The 27,929-nt window shown below is 39.7% G+C and overlaps 3 protein-coding genes across 3 annotated transcripts; all 3 read right to left on the bottom strand.

The window, feature by feature from the left end:
• Positions 1–314: 314 nt before the first annotated feature.
• On the bottom strand, positions 315–1,038 carry LOC133330906 (broad-complex core protein-like). Its single transcript, XM_061539307.1, has one exon. It carries the CDS (start codon positions 1,026–1,028, stop codon positions 426–428), a length of 603 nt encoding a protein of 200 aa, XP_061395291.1. The 5' UTR covers positions 1,029–1,038; the 3' UTR covers positions 315–425.
• Positions 1,039–5,800: 4,762 nt separating this feature from the next.
• On the bottom strand, positions 5,801–8,617 carry LOC133330905 (broad-complex core protein-like). The gene is made up of 2 exons (XM_061539306.1): positions 8,538–8,617; positions 5,801–6,524 (listed from the first exon to the last, which is right to left on the bottom strand). Exon 2 carries the CDS (start codon positions 6,508–6,510, stop codon positions 5,908–5,910), a length of 603 nt encoding a protein of 200 aa, XP_061395290.1. The 5' UTR covers positions 6,511–6,524; positions 8,538–8,617; the 3' UTR covers positions 5,801–5,907.
• A 466-nt stretch (positions 8,618–9,083) lies between these two features.
• On the bottom strand, positions 9,084–27,606 carry LOC133330904 (broad-complex core protein isoforms 1/2/3/4/5-like). The gene is given in 6 exon segments (XM_061539305.1): positions 9,084–9,473; positions 22,122–22,172; positions 22,254–22,399; positions 22,462–23,156; positions 23,223–23,411; positions 27,364–27,606. Coding segments are annotated over 6 exon segments (1,518 nt in total). The 5' UTR covers positions 27,550–27,606; the 3' UTR covers positions 9,084–9,222.
• Positions 27,607–27,929: the final 323 nt, after the last annotated feature.

Genomic DNA, 27,929 nt, shown 5'->3' on the forward strand with positions numbered 1-27,929 from the left:
GATGTGCTTAACATAGACGCTTATGGAAATACGTGGAGTGCAGCACTGCGGGGCAGTACGCCTTCCTCTAAAACTACATTTTATAAAGAAAAAATATGTGTGGGTGGCTGTGGTACATTGGTTGTTTGTAACTATGAAATACCTGAAGAACATTGTAATAACTTAAAGAAAGATTCCTACAACTAAGATGGGTGGTGTTTTATTTACATTGAGAAGGGACTGGTTCTTCCATGCGGAGATGGCTTTTTCGGGAGAAAGGACGATGTAACTGGAGTGCATCAGCAGATCTTAAGCCATGTGTGACAGAGTTTGTTTTGATATTGCACGACAGACTACAGTCGGTGTAGAGGATTGATGCCGATCCGGATATGGTTCAATTGACTTGACGGGATGCTTCTCTAAAAGATGGCATTCCATAATATATCCTATTGGATACCTGGTGGTGGTTGTCCCAATTCACTGCTAAAGTCGAAGAGCGGAGTGCGCTGATGTGTAATGGCATGGGGATGATGCGGATGGTGATGGTGGTGGTGGTGTGGCGGCGGCACCAGCACGTTCTTCATTGAGGTCTTGAGCAGGCGCTTCAACATGCCACTGGAGCCGCGGTGTTGTAAACTTTTGTGTGTAGTCAACGAGTTCTTGGTACGGTATCGTCGACTACAGAATTCACATACGTACAGTGTGTCAGATTGCTCGTGCTTGTCTTGGAAGTGCCGCTTGAGGGAGTAGTAGCAGGAGAAGGTGCGTCGACAATAGGGACATTCCTGAGGTTCGTTAATGCCGCCGCTCGTCGGTGGGGGCATACGTAAAGGCATTTGAGGCGTACTGTTGTTATTGTTAGTGGGTGTCGTTCCGGCTGCCCCTCCACTGCCTGGCCTGGGTGGGGAGGCATGCAGATTGAAGGGCACTCCGCCGTTGTTGACATGGCCCACCATCGTCCCCATCGACGAATTTGGCGATGTGACAACCGTTGGTGGCGATGGTGGAGCTGAGGTAGAACTTGTTGGCGATGACGCTGTCGACCGCATAGCATTGTGGGATCCTGTTGTTGGGCGGGGAAAGAAAAAAAAAACAAACTGGTTAATCACCTGACTTCACTAGGCGTGCATATCATAGAACTCAAAAATTAAAGTGCTGATTGAAAGTGAGAAATGAGAAAACAAATGAATCCAGTATGGAAAATAAGTTATGAGAAAGTAAAGAGTCGTTTCTAAGCGATCAATATTAAATTATACCTTTAACAACGTTTATATTCATATATATGTATATATATATTATGTTGTTGTTGTAGTTGATTTCTTATTTTGCTTAAAATACATAGTTTAAGAACTGTAGATTAGATTGAACGCGTCTAAAGGAAAGGTGTATTGCTTAGGTAGAAATAACAAAGAAAGTTATCGATTGTTCGTATTGAAGATTTTGTGGAAGTTGAAGAAATTCTAAAGCGATAGGAAAAATCTACAAATGGATTTGTTTACTTAGATTGTTGTGTCGGTAAAGTTTCCCCAAAAATTTGTTCCCCAGCATGCCGAACAAATTTCCAGAAGAAGGTTTGTCTTTTGGATAATTTATACATATGTCCAGATTTACAACAGTGTATCTGCTTTTTTGAAAATATATATTTTTCAGGTGGTGTTTAAGAACAAACAAATACTACACACATGAGATACTACATAGCCAATGGTGGGACACAAGAAGACAAACAATGACCTTGCGGAGGGTTCGAGACCACTCGATGTACATTGTACGCCTGTGGCATTTGGCCTTCGACGCTCCACTAAGTGCAGGTGTCCTTCATTTTCGTGTTGCCCATTCACAAGTCATACACATGCGTGTATGCGCCTCTGAAACCAATGGCTGTACTACATATGCGGCATGCAACACTACAGTTATCTACAAAGCATGCACTACAGACGTTATGTTAGTTACAAAGTTGATCGGAATGAAAAATAAGCATTAGTGACTACATACAGAATGAATGAAGTGGAATAAATATATGGCCCCATCCGCATAGACAGGTTGGATAAGTATTAATTAAGGCCTTCCCATACACTGCACGGCATGCCTGATATTATTTGTAAATATACGCGTACGTGTGCAATATTTGAATTCTGTTTTTGGAAAATATGTTCTGTTATTTAAGATCATCGTATCCATTAGCTATATATTTGAAACATTAAACCAATTCAATTCAATTAATAGGGTCTACTATCCAAGTTATCAGTACATATATAATTTGAAATAAATCAAATCTTCAATCGGAAATTTATTTAAATATTTGTTTTTTAACAATTTCAATGTGTGAATATCACACAGGTACGCGTGGGTTCATTGGCAGAGTTAATTTGCCAGTTTTGTGTAAAGGGGGCCCTTAGGTCAAAGTCGTCAAAAAGGAGTGACGAAGTTGATTTGGCTCATACGCGGATATGCGGATATTGAGCTCGTCAAACACTCGCCCTTATGCTAAGTATTGACAGTGTTGTGTCTGGGATGACCGGAGGAAGTATTTGCATTGCTCCTGTGGGTATATATGTATGTAGTTATTCGCTATTAATGCATACGAGTAATAATAAAAATTCAAATTTTGTTTTAAATCACAGATTTCGGTTTAAAAATGTTTGAAATAAAAAGTCGAGTACGTCTAAGAGTAGTTAAAAAATTTCGTAATTTTGACTAAAGACCTTTTTGTTTAATAAATTAATTACCTAAAGTTTTGTGTGTACGTGTAAATGCTTAAGTTCAATATTTAGTTCCAATAACATGTTGAGGTATTTCCGTTTCTTAATTTGTTTTATTTTTTGTCTTCTTTGATATGCGTTGCATTTTTGAAAACCACATTTTTGTATGCATATTTATTTGTGTATTTTGTTAAGACTTGTGGATTTGGTTTTATCTTTACGATCTACATGCGGCAGATTGACAAGTAACAATTCTTATATTAATAGAGATGCAAACACGTTTACTAACAACTCGAGAAGCAGTCAGTCTTCTCGACGTTCTCCATTCTTGTGAAATGAAAGATTTCCGCTTTGTGAATTCTATTCAAGTAATAATGGTTTTATTCATACACGTATTAACTATATAATTTGTAAATTGTTTTTGCTTCCTTTTGGTGTAAAAGTTCATGTTCGGAAGATGGCGCTGCTGGTCAGTATGTTTCTCGGCTCGGCTCTGCTTTGCTGTTTGTCCGTATTCACATCGGTCCACAATGAAGACCAATGTAAGTGTGTGCGTGCTACCTTCTCAAATAGCAATTTCGGTTCACTAGCAGGTCACGATTAATCAAATTTTGTAATATTTTGTTTGTTTAAACATTGTTTTTATTTCGAAACGACAATTTTGAAAAATGCATACAAAATAAAATTGGTGAGGTGAGAGTTGAGGTAGAGTGGTCGGAGTCTTTATACTTTAAACTAAGTTAACAGCCAAACATAAATTTAGTTATACATATATGTACATATGTAAATATGTGCTATTTGAAAATAAAGATCACAGTTTGAAAATTTTTTTTATTCACTTTGTAACGAAATAAACCGTTAAATCAAAAGCCTAAAGAACTAATAATAAAGACAATGATAATATTAATGTAATAATAGTAATAATAATAATAAAAAAATAATCATAAAAAAGAGACCATCTAGAACTAAAAACTACGAGGTATTTCAAATTATAATTATAAACTAGATATGTATTTCTATATATGTATGTATGTTTGTTTGCAAGGAGGTATGCGGTTGTCTAATAATAAACGAAAACAAAACAAAGGAAATCAGTAATCAGTTGTGTAACCGTGCCATAGCACTCTAAAGATCCAGCGAAACGGAGGAATTTCAAACCTCAGAACTGTAAAATATATAGTGCGGCAAAATTGAGAACAATTCTGAAACTGCTTTCTGAAGTTGGACTATTTTCCTCGCGGTCGCTTTGCATCCTTTCTACATATAGCACAGAGTGGGTTGTTATTGACGTGAACGCACAACAACAGAGCCAGCATATACCGAAAAATGTTCGCCTGTTCTTATTCAATATGAGGTATACACGGAAATCCTTATTCAGGACATCTGCTTGGTTATATTACGTAATAAAAATACTTTATAAATATTGTTGTTAATTCTGACTGGGCTTGAGCTTGGCCACTAGAGGTAACGATCCCTTTGAAATGTTGGTCTCGCCTGGATGGCACTCTCTGCATTACATACAAAAAATAAGACTTGAGCAAACTTTTCGTATGTCCTCTTCAAACTACGAGCGATCATGCCCATGTTGACTTTCGTGCGTATCTGGCAGGTAAACATTCACTTGGGTTATTATATATATATATATATGTAAATCCTAGGATCGGGGTGGGTAGGGATACGTTGGATTTCGTTATACAATAAGAGATACGCATAACTACCTATATGTACGAACTTATGCACTATGTATGTGTATATGTATATAATATGTAACGTTTTGCATTTAAAATATGTGTGTAAATTGAAAAATTCCTGAGACATTTTATAGATATGTGCAAGAAGACGTGTCCAGTGGACAGAGACCTGAACATTCATTTGTCGGTATGAAATGTCATTTCAAATCTTTAGATGTATATGTGCGAGTAAACTATAAAAATACGCTAACTAACAAACATTTTGGTTCCTTGAAACGGGTCTATATTCAGAGCAGAGCCCTTCGGCGACAGTTCTGAAATAGCTCGTGAGTTCTCGTTTTTTTGTTGTTTTGTGTTTTGTTTCAGAATAATGTCGGGTGGTTTGCATTGTATTTGTACTTCACTGGTGAACATCACTGAGTTCTTCTATTACATCGAAAATGTTTGTTCTGGGTTTTGTTGTATACAAATGATTTAGAGTAGACATACACATATCTATAGATTGTAGATATATATTCCCTGAAGTAATTATACTTTGTTGTGATTTTTTGTTGTTATATTATCTTAAAAATAAGTTAAAAATTCTATCTTATTTTCACTTTTGTTTCTTGTTATTTTTTTTTCTTCGAAAGCACGAGTTCGAATCTGTTAAAATTGGGTTTGCCCTGCTGTATCTGTTATTATTTTTAGATAATTTTACAATTGTCTGTTAGTGTGGGTGAGAACTTGTATGTACAAAGTAAAAACGGGGTTTACGAGCGCGTGAGAGAAAGACGAACAGGCAGCCATGGGCGGCTATGCCCCTGGGCCCAATTGCGTACATGTTCGCAACGGTGCAGGGGTGTGTGTAGGTGATTTATTTTCATGAAGTTGCGTATACGCTTTGATATGTTTATTTGGACTTGATCGCTGGCCCATTTAATACACTTGGCAGCCGCTGTTCGTTGTTCTCCCCCTATTCGCTTCGGTTGTTGTTTACAAAATAAATCGATTGAAAAAAGTCCTTAATTCTCTTCCTGTCAAAAGCCGGAGTTAACTGAGAGCTCCGGCTTCACTTGGTGCGTAAATCTATTAGAGTTCTCTAACTGAGTTGTTCGTTGGGTAAGACGAACAGATGTGCTTAACATAGACGCTTATGGAAATACGTGGAGTGCAGCACTGCGGGGCAGTACGCCTTCCTCTAAAACTACATTTTATAAAGAAAAAATATGTGTGGGTGGCTGTGGTACATTGGTTGTTTGTAACTATGAAATACCTGAAGAACATTGTAATAACTTAAAGAAAGATTCCTACAACTAAGATGGGTGGTGTTTTATTTACATTGAGAAGGGACTGGTTCTTCCATGCGGAGATGGCTTTTTCGGGAGAAAGGACGATGTAACTGGAGTGCATCAGCAGATCTTAAGCCATGTGTGACAGAGTTTGTTTTGATATTGCACGACAGACTACAGTCGGTGTAGAGGATTGATGCCGATCCGGATATGGTTCAATTGACTTGACGGGATGCTTCTCTAAAAGATGGCATTCCATAATATATCCTATTGGATACCTGGTGGTGGTTGTCCCAATTCACTGCTAAAGTCGAAGAGCGGAGTGCGCTGATGTGTAATGGCATGGGGATGATGCGGATGGTGATGGTGGTGGTGGTGTGGCGGCGGCACCAGCACGTTCTTCATTGAGGTCTTGAGCAGGCGCTTCAACATGCCACTGGAGCCGCGGTGTTGTAAACTTTTGTGTGTAGTCAACGAGTTCTTGGTACGGTATCGTCGACTACAGAATTCACATACGTACAGTGTGTCAGATTGCTCGTGCTTGTCTTGGAAGTGCCGCTTGAGGGAGTAGTAGCAGGAGAAGGTGCGTCGACAATAGGGACATTCCTGAGGTTCGTTAATGCCGCCGCTCGTCGGTGGGGGCATACGTAAAGGCATTTGAGGCGTACTGTTGTTATTGTTAGTGGGTGTCGTTCCGGCTGCCCCTCCACTGCCTGGCCTGGGTGGGGAGGCATGCAGATTGAAGGGCACTCCGCCGTTGTTGACATGGCCCACCATCGTCCCCATCGACGAGTTTGGCGATGTGACAACCGTTGGTGGCGATGGTGGAGCTGAGGTAGAGCTTGTTGGCGATGACGCTGTCGACCGCATAGCATTGTGGGATCCTGTTGTTGGGCGGGGAAAGAAAAAAAAACAAACTGGTTAATCACCTGACTTCACTAGGCGTGCATATCATAGAACTCAAAAATTAAAGTGCTGATTGAAAGTGAGAAATGAGAAAACAAATGAATCCAGTATGGAAAATAAGTTATGAGAAAGTAAAGAGTCGTTTCTAAGCGATCAATATTAAATTATACCTTTAACAACGTTTATATCATATATATGTATATATATATTATGTTGTTGTTGTAGTTGATTTCTTATTTTGCTTAAAATACATAGTTTAAGAACTGTAGATTAGATTGAACGCGTCTAAAGGAAAGGTGTATTGCTTAGGTAGAAATAACAAAGAAAGTTATCGATTGTTCGTATTGAAGATTTTGTGGAAGTTGAAGAAATTCTAAAGCGATAGGAAAAATCTACAAATGGATTTGTTTACTTAGATTGTTGTGTCGGTAAAGTTTCCCCAAAAATTTGTTCCCCAGCATGCCGAACAAATTTCCAGAAGAAGGTTTGTCTTTTGGATAATTTATACATATGTCCAGATTTACAACAGTGTATCTGCTTTTTTGAAAATATATATTTTTCAGGTGGTGTTTAAGAACAAACAAATACTACACACATGAGATACTACATAGCCAATGGTGGGACACAAGAAGACAAACAATGACCTTGCGGAGGGTTCGAGACCACTCGATGTACATTGTACGCCTGTGGCATTTGGCCTTCGACGCTCCACTAAATGCAGGTGTCCTTCATTTTCGTGTTGCCCATTCACAAGTCATACACATGCGTGTATGCGCCTCTGAAACCAATGGCTGTACTACATATGCGGCATGCAACACTACAGATATCTACAAAGCATGCACTACAGACGTTATGTTAGTTACAAAGTTGATCGGAATGAAAAATAAGCATTAGTGACTACATACAGAATGAATGAAGTGAGCAAGAGCAAGCGGCGAGCTGAATGTTAAAGCAGATGATACTCATGAAACTTACCACAAATCAAATAAAAATATTCGATCTAGACTATATTAATAAATAAATAAAGAAATCATTCAATCAATACATAGATAAATAAATAAAAACAATGGAAGTATATACTACTGCACAAGATGTACGTACATCGCTTGTACCTCTGAGTGGGTGTTGAGCTAACGAGAGATCAATGATTTAATGGCAATGTTTAGATGGGTGCCATGTGTAGAGATAGAGATAAGTATTGGGAAAGTAAGTAAGTTACGCAATATTTACATCTCTCAGCGCGGAGACGAGCTAGTTTAAAAGAAAGTGGTTACAGTAGTGGTGAAAATATTAGGTACGACAGTAGCGCCGGCTTAATGCGAGGATCAACCTGCACTGGTGCACACGAGTTGGCCTCCCGTTAGGGGCCATCCATCTTCATGTATACTTACAACTCTGAGAGGTCGGAAAGGAAGTCGAGAGCATAGTTGATTTTCTACAGGAGAGTACAGAGTGTGTGTGTGAGAGAGAGAGGCTTTGAGCAATGAGCGAACTCGTCGGTGTTCGTTTCGATGGTTCAATGAGAGGGAGAGAGAGTTAAATACAAAACGACAGCTAGTATTAATTGAAAGTATGATGTGATTAGGTAGCGTCAGATTTACAGACACAGGGCTGGATTCATCACAGAACATGACTACAGAATATACACGTGTTTTGCATTAGCATTTAGGTGGGAATATAGGAGGGATTTCAACAGATGAATAGACTTGTTCTGGTCATCTAATGAGGTTTGGAAGGGAGGGGAAGGTATTAGAATAGCAGAGGATACAAGGGCTAGATTATCATAGGTAAGTTCGATAAGTGGCGAGGAGTAGGAGTAGAGACAGAGTACATAGAGAGTCAGTGAGTTTAGCAATTTAGACTAACTACTTCTTATTTGAAAATCTCATCTAAGAACTTGAACTTTTGAGAGGAGAAATTAAGCCAATAGTTTGAGTGTGGAATTTCTTTTGTTTTTTTTTTTTTGGTTTTGACTATTAAGTGATCCTCACCTCGTCTCTCATGGTTAACAGGATAGAACAACTTATAAGTGATCCTCAAGTATGCTTAAATGTTTACCACTCTGATGTGTCAAAGCAGCGCACTCCTCCGCTGAGCCCAACATTCGAGGTACATCGCCGGCGAAAGCTAAATGGAAATGTGTCCGCGGATGTTCGAGAGCGTTTTTCGTCAGTTAATGCTACGGTAAGTCTTAAACGTTAGAGCTTAATAGTTAAATTGACTACGGTGTAGAGGTAAAAAGTTGTTGTTTTTATTTGTATGTTTGTAGAAGGCCACATGTGTATGCGTGTAAGTATATAGTAGTTAGCCATGGTCAGTGGTCCATAAGAATAAGGCGATGATGCGCACAGTTAAGATGGTCGACCTAACTCGGTGTCCTTAGATATTTTTAAATGGGTGAATGGATAGTGGTTCTGTGTGTGTGTGTGGTTGTGAGTGTTGTAAATGACATGGGAGAGGAATTAGTCATGTTAATCGAATTTATGTAGTTTTCAAGTGATATAAATAATAGTCGTAGATGTTACGAGTAGTGTTGTCTCGCGAAAGCTGCTGTTGCAGATTATTGTGGTCAGTATCGCGGCCACTTTGGTGGCAAGATTTGTTCAAATAATTGTATGTGTAATGGTCGTTTGTTGTAATACAGTAGTGGCATGACGCGGTGTCATGCGTCCGCTCTCAGATCGTGGTATTGAATTGATTGAACAGTTTAATGTCTTTCATTTCCATTTCGCCGGGCCGCGACTTGTGGTACGTGTAAATGTGGGTCATCAGCGAGTTGCGCGAGCAGTACACTCTCTCGCAGATGATACAACGATATTCCTCTTGGCGAACGGCATGTTTGTCGGCAATGTGACGCTTGAGCGAAGCTTTTGAACAGAGAAGCTTACCACATAGTTGGCATGAGAACAGTTTCTTAGGCGAATTTCCTGCAATTTGTTTATTGGAAGGTTATACGATTTCATTGTATCAATAATGCAGTTGTAGTTGTATGTTAAGATGTTTCATTTATAGATATTTGGTTTTTGCTGTTATTGTTGTTGTAGTATTGTTAATATGCAAGTATGATGATTGGTTGACTTAAGTGCTAGTTTCGTTTTACAATTGGCAAATTTAAGTGTAAAAGATTGTACAAGACTACACACCTAGAAAAAAGAAAAATGAATGACATCAAGGCGAATAACGCGCACAACACATTAATAGCTTACACGAAGTAGAATAGAATAAAATACAAACACACTTAACAATTAGTAGCAGTTGGTAGTACTTAAGGTGCATATACCACCCCACATGAAGCAACGACACAGAGCGACCAAACAAGAACAAAAACCAACATTCTAAGTATGCAACTCCATGACGTTTGGCTAAACTGCGTCTCTCCATAGCTCAGCACCGTGGCCGAGCAATGGCACGGCAACATCTCACATATCAGATATCGCATCTGGACCAGGGAAATTAAACAACTTTACAATTTGTCATCATCTTAATCGTTTATTTTCAATAATAACTCATCCTTTTGTTACTTCCTCACTTAGCTTATCCTTATGAAAATATGTTCGTGTATTGTTGCTTCTTCTTCTTCTTCCTCCTCTACTTCTTCTTTGTATTGTTAGTGTTCCTTAAATACACTTGTCAAAGCGGTAGTTGGCTTAGAGTACATGGGAGTGTTTTCAAACACGTTCTAATTGTTTTTCTATTGGTTTCTTTCATAAATGAAAAGCAAATCAAAATTAAAATAAGTGAACAATAATATTGACGGACAACCCAATCAGTGTGAGTTTGGCTAACGAAGATCGCAAAAGGTGGCCAATTGAGAAATGAAAAAAAAATGTAACGGGTACTGGCAAACGTTCGATTGGTTTTGGCGATCTCCTGGTGGATGACTGCACCCGTGTCCACCTGCATACATCCACACTCCCCAGCGTTGTCACATTGTGCGCCATTGCGGACGTATGTGTTTGAAGCGGACTGGGTGCAGCGGATTTATGTTCAATTGCCATCTTCTCCTATTGATAGTATGGATGTATGTATGTTGGTTATGTATGTATGATTGATTTATTGTTTAATACATTTCATCGGTTATTATTGTTGCTATTTTTTGTTGGTTTTTTTCTTTTTATATAGGATTTGTTGTTCTATGTTCATAAAATTAAGACTATGTAATTTTGTTCGTTTTATTTCTCTTTATATTGGTATAATTTTATGGTATGTGTTTATGGGATACTTTGGGATGGCGAGATTTGTGGTATAAAGTCGCATGCACTAAGAGGTCAGTTCTGGAAGACTGCTGAAACAACACGGACATAGTAACGGTTATGGCTTAACGACTTTAACATACAAAAGTTGTGGAATGGATCTTCGATAGAGAACATATACCCTTGTGCCAATTCTAATCATCAACTCTTCTACGCGAATCCCTTTATTACTCTTGTCCTAGGGACAGGCATAAAGTAGTCATAATTGAGCTTTATATCACAAATCTCTCGATTGGGCACACGAACATTTGTAAGAGTGTTCAATCACCCCATCTTCACGAACTATTTCAGCATAATTCATTCACTTCGTATCGCTTTGCTTGGTTTTGGTTATGGTGACATCGACATCGACATTGACATATTACAGATTTTAGATTAAAAGAACTAGGAAGTTTTGCTCGATTTTTATTTATATGCATGTATGTAGTTGGCTTGTATTTGTATTAGGTAATGTTATATTTATTTATATATGTTTATATGTATGTATGCGGTAGTATATACGTTTGTGGATTGCAATTAATGCAATTGGGCTTAGTTGGGGACAGACACTAAAAACAATTCAGTAAACTTTCTATAATGAGTCGAACGGAACTATAAAATAGTAAATGGTCTATAAAAATAAAGAAAACAAAATGCGCACAGATAACTCGGTGTTGTTTCTTAAACTTAGTGAATAGTAAGTATATGTGTGTGTGTGTGTGTGAGTGGCTGTGAGTTTTTAGGTCGATTGGTGGTTTGCATGTATGTACATATCTTCATTTGTAATTTATTGTAACAAAAAAACATTTACATCATATATTATGTATGTACTTATATCTATATATGTATGTCTGTAAATAGGTGTAGTTTGTAAACAAATATGTCGTATGAGTAGATGGGGTGGGGGAGGGGTCACAAAATATCAGAAGTTCTGGAACAGATTGTAGGTGTTTGTATTGTATACAAATAAAACAGTTGTAATAATAATAGTAATACTTAAATGTATAAATAGTTATAGTAGTTGTAATTGTAGTTGTGTTAGTTTATCTGTTTTCATTACACACTCTTCTGCTCGACATGAGAATAGCGTGCAGAACATTGAAAAACTGTTGCTTACAAAATGTAATTTTGGTAAATGAAAAAAAGAAGAAAAAAAACATTAAAAATATGCATATGTATAGTCAGACTTGTTTGCTTGTGCTTAGCATAGCGTTTCGTATCGTATAGTTCGGTTTCAGTTCTAAAGCACACTTCACGCTGTCTGCTTAAGCATCGTCGTCATCATTCAACAACAGGATGCGTTCAGTAATCACAATTTAATAATTATACAATAATTTCTAATAATTTTGAAATGGATCAATTTTTGTTTCTTGCGAAAAGTCCCAAATAAAAGTCAGTCTTTGCAACGAAAATGGATTTTCTTTACTTCTATATATCTTTCTTTCTCTCTCTCTCTCTCGTAAAGGGAAAATTTTGATTTGATTCCTTAAAACAATATCGCCAATAAAAAAACGTTGGTCAATCATTGCCAAAGGAATTTTAAAGCAAATTCTTAATTAATTTTGATCTTAAACCTAAAACTATCAGTCCTTTCAATGCCTAAAAACAATGCAAGTGAGTGCAAATTTCGTCGATGATTTGTGTTTAACACAAAAAGGGGCCATCGCCAGTGTTAGAGGGGAGGGGGATACTGTAAATCCCATCGAATTTCAAGAAGACAAGTAATGCCTACACGTAAGAGTATGTGAAACTAAAACAAGTGGATTTATGTTTCAATTGCCCAAATTCACTCAAATTGTTTTCTAAATGTGAGACATCCTACCGAAATGCTACAGGAGCAATATGAGTACACTTTTCGTGGGGCCTTACATTATCGCTCAGAAATGTGTATGAATCGGAGTAGGGCTTCTATATCCCATGAGGTTGAATACGCCTATTTACAAGGAAAAATCTTGCATGGGTTTTTGTGTGCATGTGAATGTTTGTACATATATGTACATGTATATATATATATATATATATATATCTTTGTCTATTCTATGTATGTATATCACCTATAAATGTATGTAAATCTAAAATGCAGATTCGCACAGAACTTCTATCTACATTGGGGTCGTCCTAGTGCCACAATGCCTAGTGTATTTTACAATGATTTGAATTCTTCTTCTGAGTTTACACAATAAGTCTCAGTCCTTGCTGTTGCTGTTGTTGCTGCAAGCGAAAGCTCGCTGCACTCGGTCCAGGGGTCTTTCGAAGGTGGTCTGACTTCGGTTGTTCTCATTTTGGTTTCTTAGTTTTAATTTTGTTTTTGTTTTTTTTTTATTCCTCAGACAGACTAATTTTAATACCGTTTGGTGTATTGTCGAGAATATTATTACAGAAAGAAAAAAAAAAACGTATAATAATATACAAGTAAAATCTAATTAAAAAAACAATATAGTAAAAATCGAAATACAATTGCACAAGTCATTTTTGTTTTTGTTCAAACACTTGAAGGGGCTAGGGAATGAATGGGGAGAGGTATTGGGTGCGGATGGGGGTCCTTAATTAATCGCATTTGCTTAGCAAAATGCGTCAAATTTCTTAGTCAGTGAACTTACGAATACGCTTGCGTGATATGAGAGTCGAGCACTATATTCTCTCTCACTCTCGCTCTTTTTGAGTGTTTCTAAATGAAATTTAAAAAATGTTATATTGTAAAAATCACAGTTTTGAATTCGCCTAAATATTAATAAAATAAATCTTTGTAGGTGTTTTTGAGATCCAAAAAGGGTTTAGGGATGGGCGATGAGGGATGTGGGTGAGTGGTGGGTATTTGGATTTTTTTTTGGATGCGAAGCATCGGAGTCTTTATGGATTCAGCAGATGCATGTTGCTGTATGGATCATCGCAAGTGGCCATGGCATATGTTTCCATTTGAGTCAGATCTACAATCGGCGGGGCTGGCGGCGGCTGCAGGTCCGCCTGTGAAACGTGGGGCGAAGGTGGTGTGGTTGACGTTGTTGGTGGTAGTTGGGCTTGCTGCAACGCTATTTGTGACGCCGCCATATCATCTGCATGGCTAGATGTCGTCAGAGTATGGTGAGATATGGCCGATGCTGGTGCACTTCCCGCGGGGTTCATGGCGAAACTGAAGAGGTGCTGTAGGAAATTATGCTGATCTTATAAGTAGTCCATACAGGGTTTTACGATATTTGGCGATGACTGCTGTTGATGCGAGGATAGCTGCATCGTTTGACCGGAGTTGTTACCGGCCACTGCTGCGGCTCCAACAATTGGCGATAGCAGCAGTTCTGCGGCTGCAGCGGCGGCAGCAGCCGCAGCCGCGACAGCGTTGTCGTTGCCTCTAGTGTTGGACGAACTGTTGGCCGCCGCGGCAGCGCTCAACGAGCTCAATGACTGATGCAAACGACTGCCAGCTGCGGAGGGACCTCCCACTGGACCACCCACAGACGCATGATGGAAGTATGAGTGATGCTTCTGGCGTCGGTGATATATACTCTTGTGATTGTTTAAACTGTTCAGGGTCCGGAATACTTTATGGCACAGATTACAGACGGCATTGTTGAGGGGTTGCAAGTGCTGTTGTTCCTTGTGGCGCTTCAAGGTCAGCTTGGTGCTTAACAACTTCCCACAAACATCGCATCGGTGACATGCATTCAGTGGCAGGGGCAAGAGCAGTCGGCTGCCACCTGCCAGTTCCGATGCTCTAGAAGACGCCAGAATGCCAGCTGCCGAAGAGGAATTGGAGGATCGGCCGGTGGGTGACGGTGATAGAGAGGACCGGCGGTGTTGAAGCAAATGGTGGTGGTCGAACGGAGACGGAGCTCTGTTCAAATGGTGATGATGGTGATGGTGGGTGGATGTGGGTAGATCGTGATGAGGGTGTAAATGGTGGCTGGGAAGCATGGAAAGTGGATGTTGCTGTAGAGTGAATGGTGAATGGGCATGTGTATGGGGTGGGGGGGTTTGTGCAGACTGGGATGATTGCTGCAGCTGCTGCTGGTGGTGGTGCAAATGGTGATGGTGGGGGGACGGGGTAGTTGGGAAGGAACTAGATTGCTGGCTGGTCTCCGATTTTTGTTCGCGTGGATGGCGGTCACTCGTTTCACTTGCCTCATCGACGGCACTGCGCTCATTCGCTTGGTGCATATGATGTTCGTGGTGAAGTGCATGAGAGGAATGATGGTGGTTGCTACTTGTATTTGCATTGACCCCGGGCACTATAACGCCACCGAGTAGGTTAGTGCTTCCACCTATATTGAAATATAGGAAGAGAAGAGAAAAGAGACAATAGTGACTTTCTGTTCATTCAACATGGAATAAGTTTGATCTGATCTGTTTCTGTTCTTTAGTGATCTGCTCTAATCTAATCTGTTCTTCTGTTTTTGTTGCAGTTAGCTGGCTTATTGTGGAATGTGAGTGTTTACTGTTGATTTCTATCCCACTGTGGGTTCCTACAAATCGTCCAGGCTCAAAAATGTTTTTGTTAGATGGCGTTGCCAGCTGCATGTCCGAACATAGCATTTGGGCGCCATTCGAGCATGGAGCGTCCGTGCCCATGAAGTGATCAAAACAAATGAAAATAAAACTGAAAATGCATTTAGTTGTTTGTTCTTCATCTTTGATTGGAGTTGTATTGTCATGTGACAGGTATTTAAGGGAATTGGGATGTGATTTCTGCAACAGTATGTGGCTCTTTTTTCCATTGTTGGCGGGCATTGAACTGTGGTGATAATGAACAACACATCGATGCAAGAAACGAAAAGGGAAAACGAAAACTAAACAACATTTACGAATGCATCGATCAGGAGACAGTCGTCGCTCTCCGCGCACGGACAGGGACCACTGACTCCGATCGTTGTGTCGCCGCATCATCGTCCGAAATGGGAACATCTTGGGTCGAGAAGCAAGAAGGGTTGTTTGGTTTTGTAAAATTTTGAAACATTTTTGGCCTGATTGATTTGTTGATGTTTTTTTATTGGTTTGTTTAGATGTGTGAGTGATGTAGTACGGACAAGATGTTTGTTGTACTACTTTTGTATTTTGGCTGTTGTTGTTGTGGTTGTTAATATTTGTAATATTTTTTACTTATTATTGATAATATGTCACTAGTGTCTCTCTTTTCCTTTCTTTTATTTTTCATATGGCAGTGCGCACCACCTACTGGGGCGTTTGGCGGCGTGGCGGCATCGACATAAAAAAGTTTCTACGTTTAAGTTTATCACTTTGCAATAGCATCACTTAACATAGGAGTACGATAGGTAGGGGTAGGGGTAGGAGGGTTGTCTGGTTTATGTGGAGATAGTTTTTTGATGTGAGGTATCATACATACGTACATTTTGGCGTAGGTCCAGGTGGGAGGTTGTGGTGCCAGGTTTGTGGGAAGGATCATTTTGGTTGGAAATTCTTTACACAGTTATCAGTGTTTGGAACCAATTCACATGAAAATGTATGACGACGCGGTGCATTGAGGTGTAATTGGTGGTGATGAACCAGGTGGGTGGATGAATGGATGGATGTACGAGGTGATTCGAACGTTCTTTTGGACTTATTGTGTAAATGCAATGGTAACAAATAATTCTAAAACTAGGCTTAGACAAACGATATGAAAAATAAAAATAATGGACTTAGGCTAGAGGCAAATCATAATGTAATAATAAAACGAACACAATTAAACAAAAAGTATCTCGAAAATGTCATTTTACATACTTAAATTAAAGGTTGGTTGCTTGGTTTGCTGGTTGGTCGATTGGTTCATTGGTTGGTATTTACACAGAGGATAGCATTTCCCTTGGTGTAGAAAACCCCAATGTTCAAATTCAAGTTGAGCACACGGGCAGATTAGCCGTCCACTCTGTTTGTCCATCGGTCGGTCGGTCGGTCGGTCGGCTAGTTGGTACATGGACAAAATTCCAACCACTAAGTCCAGTCCATCTTCTAATACTCTCTTACACCTAGTCTATTTCGTTTATAACTACGAAATATATAAATGTGTTTATCTAGAACTATTGTTAAAGCCACGTTTTCACATTAACAAATTTGTAGACTACTTATGTATGTATGTATGCATGTATGTGTTTGTTTGCTGAGAACCTGATAAAATGATTATGCTTCTTATTAACTATATTGCTTAAATTTTGATATTTTAGATGCACTCTCTATAAAGAATGGGCCGCCCGGATGAAACATTCATTAAGGGTTAGGGGGGTTGCTTAATACTAGGTGAGGTTGTCCAGGACAACGCATCTTTCTTTTGCCAAGACACAAGTCAAAGGCACTGTTAAACGAGATGCAGAGTTGCGGATGTGGGTGGTGTAAATGGAATCGAATTTCGTGATGGGGTGCGTGCGCGCGGCGATGGACTGGTGCACTGTATTGTTACATAACAACTCTCGTTTAGTGGCTTATGTCTAGGCCCTAGAAGTACGTGAATTAGAGACTTAAATTCTACAGTATCTAATATTAACATCATCGGCTTCGCCATCATCATCATCATCGTTGAAAAGCGTGTGTGCGTTAAAAGTGAACATTTGCTAGGTAATCGAAATACATGAAGCCCTATGAGGACGATCGGTGATTAATGGGCGTGTAGTAGGGATTGCTGGTGACAGTTAGACCCATATTGTTTTGATGGTGTGTCGACACATCGGGCGATGGCTCCTGCTTGGGCTGTTTGAGGTTACGATGGTAGATACTCTTGTGATTCCGCAGGCTGTTTAGCGAGCTGTAGACGCGCTTACAGATATTGCAGACGGGCTCCTTGGTCGGGCGCATGTGAACATTTTGAATGTGGCGCTTTAGGCGAGTGAGAGAGGACAGATTTTTGTTGCAGGGGTCACAACGAAAGTCGTCACCGCCACTGGATGTATTCAGGCTGTTGTTAGCTGGGGAATTTAAGGCATTCGAATTGGTCGCCGACGACGAGGCTGCCATATTGGCCATGGCTGCAGCTGCTGCCGCAAAAACGTTGCCACTCGCATTTCCATTCGCAGGGTTTGCGGCACTGGCCGTTGGCAAGATTTGCTGGTTGCCACCTGCAGTTCCGTTGTTGGCGTTGCAGTTTCCGGAAAAGGGCGACATGTTAATGCCACGCATAACCGAACCTAAATCGTGGTTATTGTTTTGCGTAGATGACGTCGGCGACAAGTCACGCCGAACACCGATTTTATAACGGTCACCAGTGTTTTTATGATTGTTGTTGTTGTTGTTGTTGTTTTCGTAGTATTGGTTGTGGCGATTGTAATCGTCATTGTTGGTGTAGTGGTCGTAGCGATGGTTGTTGTTGTTGATCGCAGTCATTGGTGTTGAGTGAAAAGCATTTGTCGTCAGTTGACCTGACGACAAGGGAAAGAAAAACGTCGTATTAGCCCAATGTGAATTTGTATTGAATTATGAATAGAATGCAGTCAAAAACAACACAGGGTGGTGGGTGGTACTGAATATTTTACTAGCATTACATTTGATTTTTGGTTTGTTGTTTTTTTAATTTGTTTTTTTTTTGTTTTTTCTTTTCGAATTGAATTTAGCTTATTCTCAATTTAACTTTGGGTTTACTTTCTTTGGTTTGTTTCTTGGGCGTGTTCGCAAAATTTATTTCTTTTTTGATTGTTCATTTCCATCAGTATTGGGTTCTATAAGTTTATCTTTGTTTCGAATTCGAAACACTTTCCATTTCTCTTCAATGGTTTGCATCGATTATCATGCATGCTGGGGTTGAGGGGTTTGGGAGGAGGAGGACAACTAAAGCCAGTAGTGGATTCCTTCATAAACCTGACCTGTACACAAATTAAGTCGATCTGTTCGGTGTGTTAACAAAGCTTTTCACACCTACTAATGTGGGTGGCTAGGGGACTGGGAGGAATAACAACAACTATTATTATTGTACTGGGTGAGTGTGTGTGTGTGTTTGTTTTTCTTTTGACAAGCCAATTTTACATTTCCACCAATTTCGTGTCTTCTCCCTCTCTCACTCTCTAATCGATTAATTGTTTAAGAGATAGTTAGGTGGGCTGTGTGGATGGGTAGGTGGTTGAGTGTATATTTGTGTTTGTGTGTGTGTAGTTGTGTGGGCCTGGGAAGGTTGTTGTATTGTTTTTGTTGTTGTTAAAGCCATATCATAACATAACGATTTCTGTGTGTATTTTTTGTTGCCCATCACCATGTTGCAGTTTCTATTGCGCGTAGGTCCTGAAGAAGGAACATAAGTTCATCTCCTACATTTTGTTATGCATCCTTTGGACCGGAATTCTTAAACTTATCCGATGCGCGTTCCATATGTATGTACGGCTGTGTGTATGTGTCTCATTTCATATTTGCTTTTGTTTATTGTGTAGAAGGGAGGGGATTTTGTTAGGCGGGAATATTAGGGATGCTAATTACAAGTTAAATAGCTTTTTGCCACTGTCTGCCCCTTTCCAATTTTTGCCCTTCCGCCAATGGGAGCTCAGTTTAGAATCGACATATATAGTGTATGTAGGTGTGTGTGCTGTGTCCTTTAACCATAGTTTTTTATTTAATTCGACCTATTATTAGAATGGGTTCGCCTTTAAGGTAGCGGGTGTAGGTTGTTAATTGTGTTGCCTTATTCGCTAAATGAATGTTTTGACTAAACTAAATCATAACTTAGGATAGATAGTGCCAGTTGCCAGTTTTCACTGCGGGTTTTGTTGCTTCCGATAATATCAATAATAAAATACAATAAATCAATAAGAACTACTGTAGAACACAAAAGCAAATTATAAGCCGAATGATGGATCGTCGGCGTACTCCTTCAAGTGCTGGTACTGGCGTTGCTGATGTCAATGCCAATTATTTCCGATTTCGTCTTAGTCTGTATCTCTGAACTTAGCAACTAGAATTAATATCACAGCTGCAAAGCCGTGTCCATTTCACCAATTTAAACTACATGCGTATGTATTTGTGTGGGCGTGAGTGTGTGTCTGTTTCAGCTTATCCAATTTATATTATCGGGTTTTACATGTTTGTTTGTATATTCCGGTACGGAAGCATGTACTTTCATGCTGTCTGTTGGGGGGAATGAGCGGGGTGTTGTTCCTTATAATTATACCAATTTAAAACTAATTTTTATGGATAGAGTGTGTATGTGTGTTTGTGACAGGTTTGAAAGACTTATTTATCTAAAATACGAGCGAATTGCTTGGCAGACTGGCCAAAAAAAAAAAAAAAAAAAAAACAGTTCCCTAGATTCGATGTAATTCGGCACAGTTCGAATTGCATTGAAATCATTATTATTATTTTTGTTTGTATTTTTTTTTTTTGAATTTGCATGCATACAATACATTGTTATAGATATACATATGTATGTAGGAGGTGGTAATTAAAAATAATATTACGAGTTGTTGTTGTTGTGCGGATAGGTTTAGATGTATGAATATTGTGTTAAAATGATATGTCAAAGTAGATGGGGATGTATGAGGGCAAACAGAAAGGTAATAAATGTCAGTGGATGTAGGTGTGTTAGTGGGTGTATGTTTGTGTGTGTGTGTTTGTGGATACAGCAGTAGAAATGATTTTTTTCGGTTTGTCGCAACGGAGATCATACTTAGTAAGCAGTGTACAAGAAAATGTTGATACTTAGTTCAATATGTTCTTTTTCCTGCCGATTCAGAGAGAATGTCCGATGAGCCATTAAATTTGTTTTTTTTTTATTTTTCCAATATACATTGCACTTCTCTAAGGAGTGGGCGTCCTTTGGGGTGCAGTAAATGAATATTTTGCAACAAACTAAAACTAAATAAAAACAACACTCAATTGAACGGAAAAGGAAATAAGGAAGCATACAAAATAATGCGACAACGCTTGCTCGATACCAACGGAAAAAATAAACACAAATAAATGATCGGTCTAGTTATACGTTAAGGATGATTATTACACACATTCATGTTTAGATTAACGACGTCGACGACGGGATAAAAAAAAAACAAAATCAAAAAATAGTGTTTTGCACACAGATGTGACAACATGATACTCTTAACTCAAACACAACTAATCTAAACTAAGGATGGAACTGAAACTAAATAACAGAGGTAAAGTAAAATAAAGTAACTATTTCGAAATAGATACGACGGCATTCGCGCAGAACGACGTCAATTCCGTTCTTGGCGTGGGTACATCGCACATCGATGTGTACTCATTGAGGGGGGATATGCAGATGACGAAATAATAATAAATACGAATAGGAGATTGCGAATCGTATGATATGAGGTGGAAACGCACACAACAACTTTTAATGTTAGCCCTTACATCCAATCGACCAGATTCACATTTGGATTGGGGTCAAATTGACTCAATGTGTGTTTTGGGGAGGAGGGTGGATGTGTGTATGCAGTAAGTGTGCGACGTATGGTATTTAGGTATTTAGGTATGTGGTATGTGGAAATCCAAATGAACAATGAAGGAGAAACAAAGCTTTAACAAAATAAAAATTGCATTAACGTGTAATCGAGGCGAAAACTCAAAGTGAACGAATACGAACGGATTAGTACACAAATAGACATTTTATGGGGGAATAACAAAAAATATATATTTTCATTTGTCTCTTCCGGCGCTCCACTGCGGACAGTAGTGCTGTGGACATGATTCGGCGTTTGATGTTAACGTTATCCGATTAGTTGAGAATGTTTTAATGCAAACGCCTCAACTTTCTTCGTCGACAAAAATGTAAATCAAGTTTTATTTAAAAACAGAAATGAAATTAAAAGTAAAAAATGTCGACACAAAACTCAATGAAAACTGAAGGACTTCGTTAGACTCTCGCATGCGTGACCAAACATTATTCCTCCCATTTGCCCCAGAGAAGAGCGGACGCGCATCCCTTCAATTTTCATAGGGTCTTTGTCGCTTCAAGGCATCAAGTGACGGAAATAACTGAAATCGTTCCACATTTTAAACAATCAAACAAGAAAGAAATTTATCTTCGACGGCCGCTCTTCGGAGCAGCCGGCCGGATCAACTAACGATTATCGGTAACTATAAGGGCGAACGTGGCCACAGGCCAGCGAACAAACAGGGAACACCTGATGTGTGTGTGAGTGTGTTCCGTCTTTGTGTCGCGGCGATTTAGTTTGGAAATTATGTTTTACTGAATGGATGCGTTGAGAAGTGATGAATTGTTCGGATTCTCGATTGCGATTTCAATTTCGTTACGAGTTATCAAGAAATTAAAACAAAAATAAACCAAAAGTTAAATAAAGAATATCAATATCAAAATTATTGGAGATAATTAACCAAAAAGTTACATTTAAAAAAGAGAATTTTGTACGCATTGATGTAAATAATGTCAATGAGTTGTAAGCAAGGAGAAAGTGGCATGGGACTCACCTTGGGGGGAAGCGGCTATGTCCGCGGCCGAGGGCATTTGCGAGTTGAGACCTGTAATGGGGTAGAAGGTGGGGGTGTTAAGGTCACATGATTTGAAACGATTTCACGTCGATGTCTCAGAAAAATACTTACTGGCAAATGCTGCTGGGTCTAGGTTGCCCATGGGAAATGTGAAGGGCGCCGACGGAAAGAGCTTGGACTCGGCTGGCGAGATTAGAAAGGGAGCCGAGGGCGGATGTGGTGGCATCGTATTTTCAATTTCCTCATCGTTGACCGAGCTGTAAGAAAGGAGTCAATTCTTAAGTATGTATTTTTTGGGAGGATCACTTTCGCGTTCTACCTCAAGGAGCCTTTGCCGCAATCTACACTGCCCACCCGAAGTTGTTCATTTTCCGCATTTGAATCGTTACTGTGCTCATCGTTGTTATTGCTGCATACTAATTCCATTGGTTCCGATTTAACATCTTCGGCTCTACGGGCCAGGGGTGAAGGTGTGAGGCTTTCGCCTTTGTCACCCGTCGTTATACCATTGCCATTAGCGCTAGCATTCGAGCTATTGCCGCTGTTTCCTGTAGCATTCATCGAGGAACCATTGCCTGTTGGAAGGGGGAAATTGGGATTAGTTCGGCCGCCCGTGGCATCGATCATTTACTTACGTTTTTCATCTTTGGGTGGGGGCGAGTTGTTGTTGTTGTGTTTCATGGTTGAGAAATCTGTGGGTGTCAACTGGGGGGAAGTGCTCCGAGGATGGACAATGTCGGGACTATTAGTGTTGCTGGGTGGTATGCCATTGTCGGGACCACGCATTCGCTTCAACGCGTTGGTGGGATCTTCGGCAGACGACGTTGAATTGTTGTGTTCACGCCTCAACATACCAATTCTCTTGAAGAACGGCATCTGTGTGGGCGGTAATGGAGGCGGTGGTGACACCGCATTACGCTGGTATAGTGGCGAATCCTCGGACATGGATGTGTGTAGTGGATTCAAAGGGGTGCGCACTCCTGAATTGGCCAAGTTTTGTATTTGTGCTAATTGCTGCGGACAAAGACAACAAATATGAGAATTTTCCACTTAACCTTATTATAATCTTGGAATGCTTACACTATGGGTTTCTTCGGCCTGTTGTTGTGTTAGCCCCGAAACTCTCAAAACTTCCGCTGTCTTAAGAAACGACTGCAGTGACTTTTGATGGACATTGACTTCGCCGTGGTAAATGAATTCGACCAACGAATGTAGATCGTTGAAATTTACATCCTGCAATAGTATCACTGGATGTTTGCAGGGTGTACTCTGGAAAAAGTGTTGAACATTAAATATTAGCACAGAGCAATAGAATATGTTAAGCGAATGTAAAAATAAGTCTAATATTCTCGATGAACATGCCACCGAAATTGGATATGCATTAGATATGGTACGTCAGAAATAGGGACGTAAATGACATACATTTCCAACGGATAATACAACGTCAGAAACGTCTGTAATTTCCATATTAGTGAATATGGAAATTACACATGCTTCAATAGAATATATATAGATTTTCAAAATTTTATTCCCAAACTAAATTTTAATTTTTTTTTATAACTAGTATAGGACCCCATACACCATTTGAAGTTGTCACGCTTATTACGTTTGGTGTTATTGTAGTACGCCAGTTCTAGTAGACGTAGTCGTGGGCGTTGTCGTACTTCTTTTTTGGTCGGTATTAAGTAAAATTCACGACTACACCAAATTTTGTAGTAGATTTTTCCTTTATTCTGGTTTTTATGTATTCTGTGGGGTAAGGGCACTTTTTTTAGTATCTCCTACTTTTCATTATTTACGTTGCGGTGATATTCTGCGCCACCAGCGCTGTTTGTTGTTCAAGAAGAATTGGGTCATGCGTCAAGCGAGATATTTGTGTATGTAGCTTTGTTATACACCACTAACACACACAGATGCACCCATCCATCCACTCCATGCTGATCGTTACAATGTGTCGTGTAAGTCACAATGTAGCTGACTTTTTTCTCCTCCTTCTTCTTCTTCGTTTTCTTTGTGAAATGAGGTCATCTGATCGACACGAATCTTGTTTATTAAACTGCACACACACATATTTGGATCACACACACACATCGGTATGAACAGGGCAAACAAGTAAGATGTACTCATGTCGATTTAGTTTATGGAGGTAGCATTAGCCTCTGAAGTACCATTGTGCCATGGTAGCTGAAAACGTCAATGGTGTACCAACTATTGGACACTTGCTCGCAGTTTGGAACACTGAAAGTGCGACAGCTTGCTTTTTATCGGAGGCCTGGAGAGCGAATTAAAATAAAAATTCTGCTTTTTCTTGGCTCTGTGTGCCGTCCCAATTGTTTTGATTGTCCCATGTTAATTCTATGGGCTGCTTCGAATGCAACTGCATCAGAATCACTAGACAGACAATTAGCATTACAAGTGGCCAGGTAAACACTCGAGTTTGTGACCACTTGGCTCGGAATCTAGTGTCGTCCCGATTGTAGCCAAAACCTCATTAACATTTTAGCGCTTCTCTGCAGTTAATTAATTATTGATGCAAAGGCGAACAGCGCCAGCTAACCATGTCATCCAACTGTCTTGGAGCTGTGTCTTCATCTAGCATCCTGTAATATTCTGTTATTGCACCCCTGTAAGTGAATGGTGACTATTTTATGCTGCGGAATAGGCCCAAGCAAACACACATAGACACATACTCATTAAGTGGTTCAACGTGAGTGTGTGTGTGTGAGAGGTTGTGTCAACAAAGTTCTGTGCCATTTTAATTTGTATCGCCCCATCTCTGCCGACTCCCTTCGTCAGTGTACCATTTGGCCCCTTCGATGAGTTCTGCTTTCTCATTTTTGTTGTTGTTTTTGTTCGTTTCTTACAAAGCTGGTTGCTGTTTTGTTACAGTGTTTTTTTTCTTTTTTCGGCCACTTTTTGTTGACTATATTTTGATAATGTTAAATTAATTTTTTGCTTTGGCATGTTTTTATTGTTGTTTTGCTGTGAGTTTTTATTGCAGCGTTTGTTGTTGCCGTTTGTTGTCAGTTTAGTTGCATTTGTTAAACTCAAGTCAACTACTGTTCACTGTGTGTTGTCGACGCTACAGTGGTGCCACGTCGAACGATTCGGGACAAAATCCGATAACCGTTGAGTCTTCGGTGGACACCACTGCGCCCTCTTAAGCTAGCTAACGCGAACGATTCCTCATGTAGGAAGGGTGCCGTGTAGTTTTCTGATCCACCTTGATAACCACTTACTCGTACCAAGTTCGTAGATATTTCTAGGCGTTTGTGATAGAACATCAATTAGATGTTGTATCCACTGTATGCCGTTGTCCATTGTTGGCTGCTGTTGTTGTTGTTATTGGTTCGCCTGCATTGTTCGTTGGCTTTTTTGCCAGTTCTGTACGGTGCTGTTTTGCATTGTATTATTTTTGCTATTTAGCAAATTAAATGTTGTATTCTGTTCGTTTCGTTTCTTTCTTCGGCGTTGTTATTAGTGCTGCCACTGCCACTGCTACTGCCATGGGTGATGTTGTTGTTCTACTGCTGGTGGTGCTGAAATTTATGCACTTCAAAGAAAGTATGCAAAATGTCGTGACATTACTAAGTACGAGTCGAATATAATGTTTTTTAAGCATTTTTTGTTAGCAACGGTTAGTGTCTTTTTTGTTTCTTACTATTCTTCTTCTTCTGGTGTTTGCTAAATAAATTTTGCATAAGTAGGCCCATTTCGACATTTGAACAATGCAACCGACCAAGTTTCTTTTCTTAGTCAGTTGTTTTTTGTTTGATGGTTCGCCGTTGTTTCGGTCTTCGTCTCCGACTACTTCTTGTTCTTGTTATTGGTGCTCACTTTGTGTGGAAGTTGACAACGCATTTAGAGCCAAATTGAAAATGATGAATAGCCATACGACTGAATTGCGTCAAGAAACGGGGAGGGCCCTGCATGTATGGCGGGCGATTATGAGTCAGTAAACAGGGCCACGTACCAGGATCTCGGTACTCCCAAAAGCTCTAACGTTGTAGTTGACGCTATACGCTGCTCTTTGTCCTTTGTAACCTTCAGCTGCCATCATGACAGGCTTCGCCACAGAACTGTTCACTTCGCCGGATTGGGCGGAGACTTTTGGGTCTTGAGAAAGGACAAACTTTCAAAAATAGTTTATTCCTATATATGTACATAGCATTTATTAGGTTAAAGGATTGCCTGACTGGCAATACATTCAGTCGGGCAATCCAGGCGGTTAACTAAACGCTGCAGTTTCTTTCATTGAGGCCTTGTAGGGATGTCGATGCTAGCTTTGCTGTTACTCGCCTATGTAATACACACTGTTTCAATACATTCATATCGATACCAAAACATTTCTAAGTACAGAGTGTTCATCCTGTGATCTATGAGGGGATACCGTCATAAGGCAAAACGTTTATAGTGAAATCCCTATAAATGTCTTTGTAATGTTGGCGAACATTAGATACAATGCGGTTGAAGGTTTACTTACTTTCCCACTCCTTGGCCCTCTGAATGGCAAATTTAGCGAAGACAGCTAAAAACTTTAATATCAGCCTAATTAATAAAATTGAAATAATTTTTCAAACAAAACAAAATGTATAAATATCACGTGCCGACGAAAGTTGAGACCGCGTTCAGGCATGGCGAGGTGTGGCGGGACTTGGGGACGACATAGTGTCTGGTATATGCATTGCTAATATTTGGCAAGGAGGAATGGTGGTGGTGTGTGTGTGTGTGTTTAATTTATTTAGTAACTTGCCTTTGTTGTGCATAACATGGCATTAGTTTAGCCTTTATTTCTAGAGTGGCGGTTCAGTTGACCTTTTTCCTTTAGTGTTTCACTATCGACGGGGGTACAAGTTGGTTTAATACGCGACGACATAATAGCAAATGCAGCCGAACTTATCATATTTTGAACTTTTTGCGCTGTTCCGTCTTCATTACGACAGCGAATATAGTATATCGCGTAGCTTCGTATTAGAATACAGTTTCCGTGTTCGCTGGCACATGGCGTGTTAGAGACGACATAAAGGCAGTGCATTGTGCAAAAATGTCGGTGTTTGTGCTTTTAGTTGAATACATCTGCATTCTTTTACTAACAACTTTGACACGCAAATGCGGTTAATTTGGGGTTCTCGCAGCAGAACAGCCGAAAATTAAAACATTCCAGTGACGTTTTAGTTTTGAAATGGTCTTGACTTATGACTATATGAATATTTGGACTTACCTTTAACAGATCTCTGAAATAGGGACTGCACGCCGAGAGCACTACACGGTGAGCTTTGATACTGCGGCCTTCGCAGGCCAATGTGACATCGACGAAGTCCTCGTCATCTCTGAGATTTTCGAAGGCCGATGTTATGCTACTTTGGTAGTTGTTCCAGCGAAGACAAAAGTGTTGCGTTTCGTCCATGGCGGCACTATTTTTGATGATGGCGTTCTGAGATGCAGACAGTTAAACGCGGATGTAGTATGACGTGGTTTGGTGGCACGATTTGCCCTTATACAAATTTAATTTTGGTGATTTTTTCCTAACCTGTATAATTTGTTTGTTTCATACGAATTACGACTTGTTGCTGGGATGGCCAATGGGTGGCGTTGATGACTTAAATGTAAAACTGCAATGACAAAACGAGAAACAAATTGAGTGAGATCAACAAAGTATGATATTGTATTATCATATAAAATATTAAAACTAAATGTTGGAAATACATTGCATTGGTAAAGGGTGGTTAAAATGTATCATCGCCGAGTAGATCTTGCTTGAGTTATTCTTACATATATTTTAATTGT

Source organism: Musca vetustissima, unplaced genomic scaffold (genome assembly GCF_032173495.1).
Source record: "Musca vetustissima isolate MV318-11 ecotype Yass unplaced genomic scaffold, APGP_CSIRO_Mvet_v1 utg2401, whole genome shotgun sequence".
Classification (NCBI taxonomy): domain Eukaryota; kingdom Metazoa; phylum Arthropoda; class Insecta; order Diptera; family Muscidae; genus Musca; species Musca vetustissima.

What these genes read in the sequence shown, in the direction of transcription:
- LOC133330906 (XM_061539307.1), bottom strand. Translation starts at nt 1,028, where the DNA reads ATGCGGTCGACAGCGTCATCGCCAACAAGTTCTACCTCAGCTCCACCA.
- LOC133330905 (XM_061539306.1), bottom strand. Translation starts at nt 6,510, where the DNA reads ATGCGGTCGACAGCGTCATCGCCAACAAGCTCTACCTCAGCTCCACCA.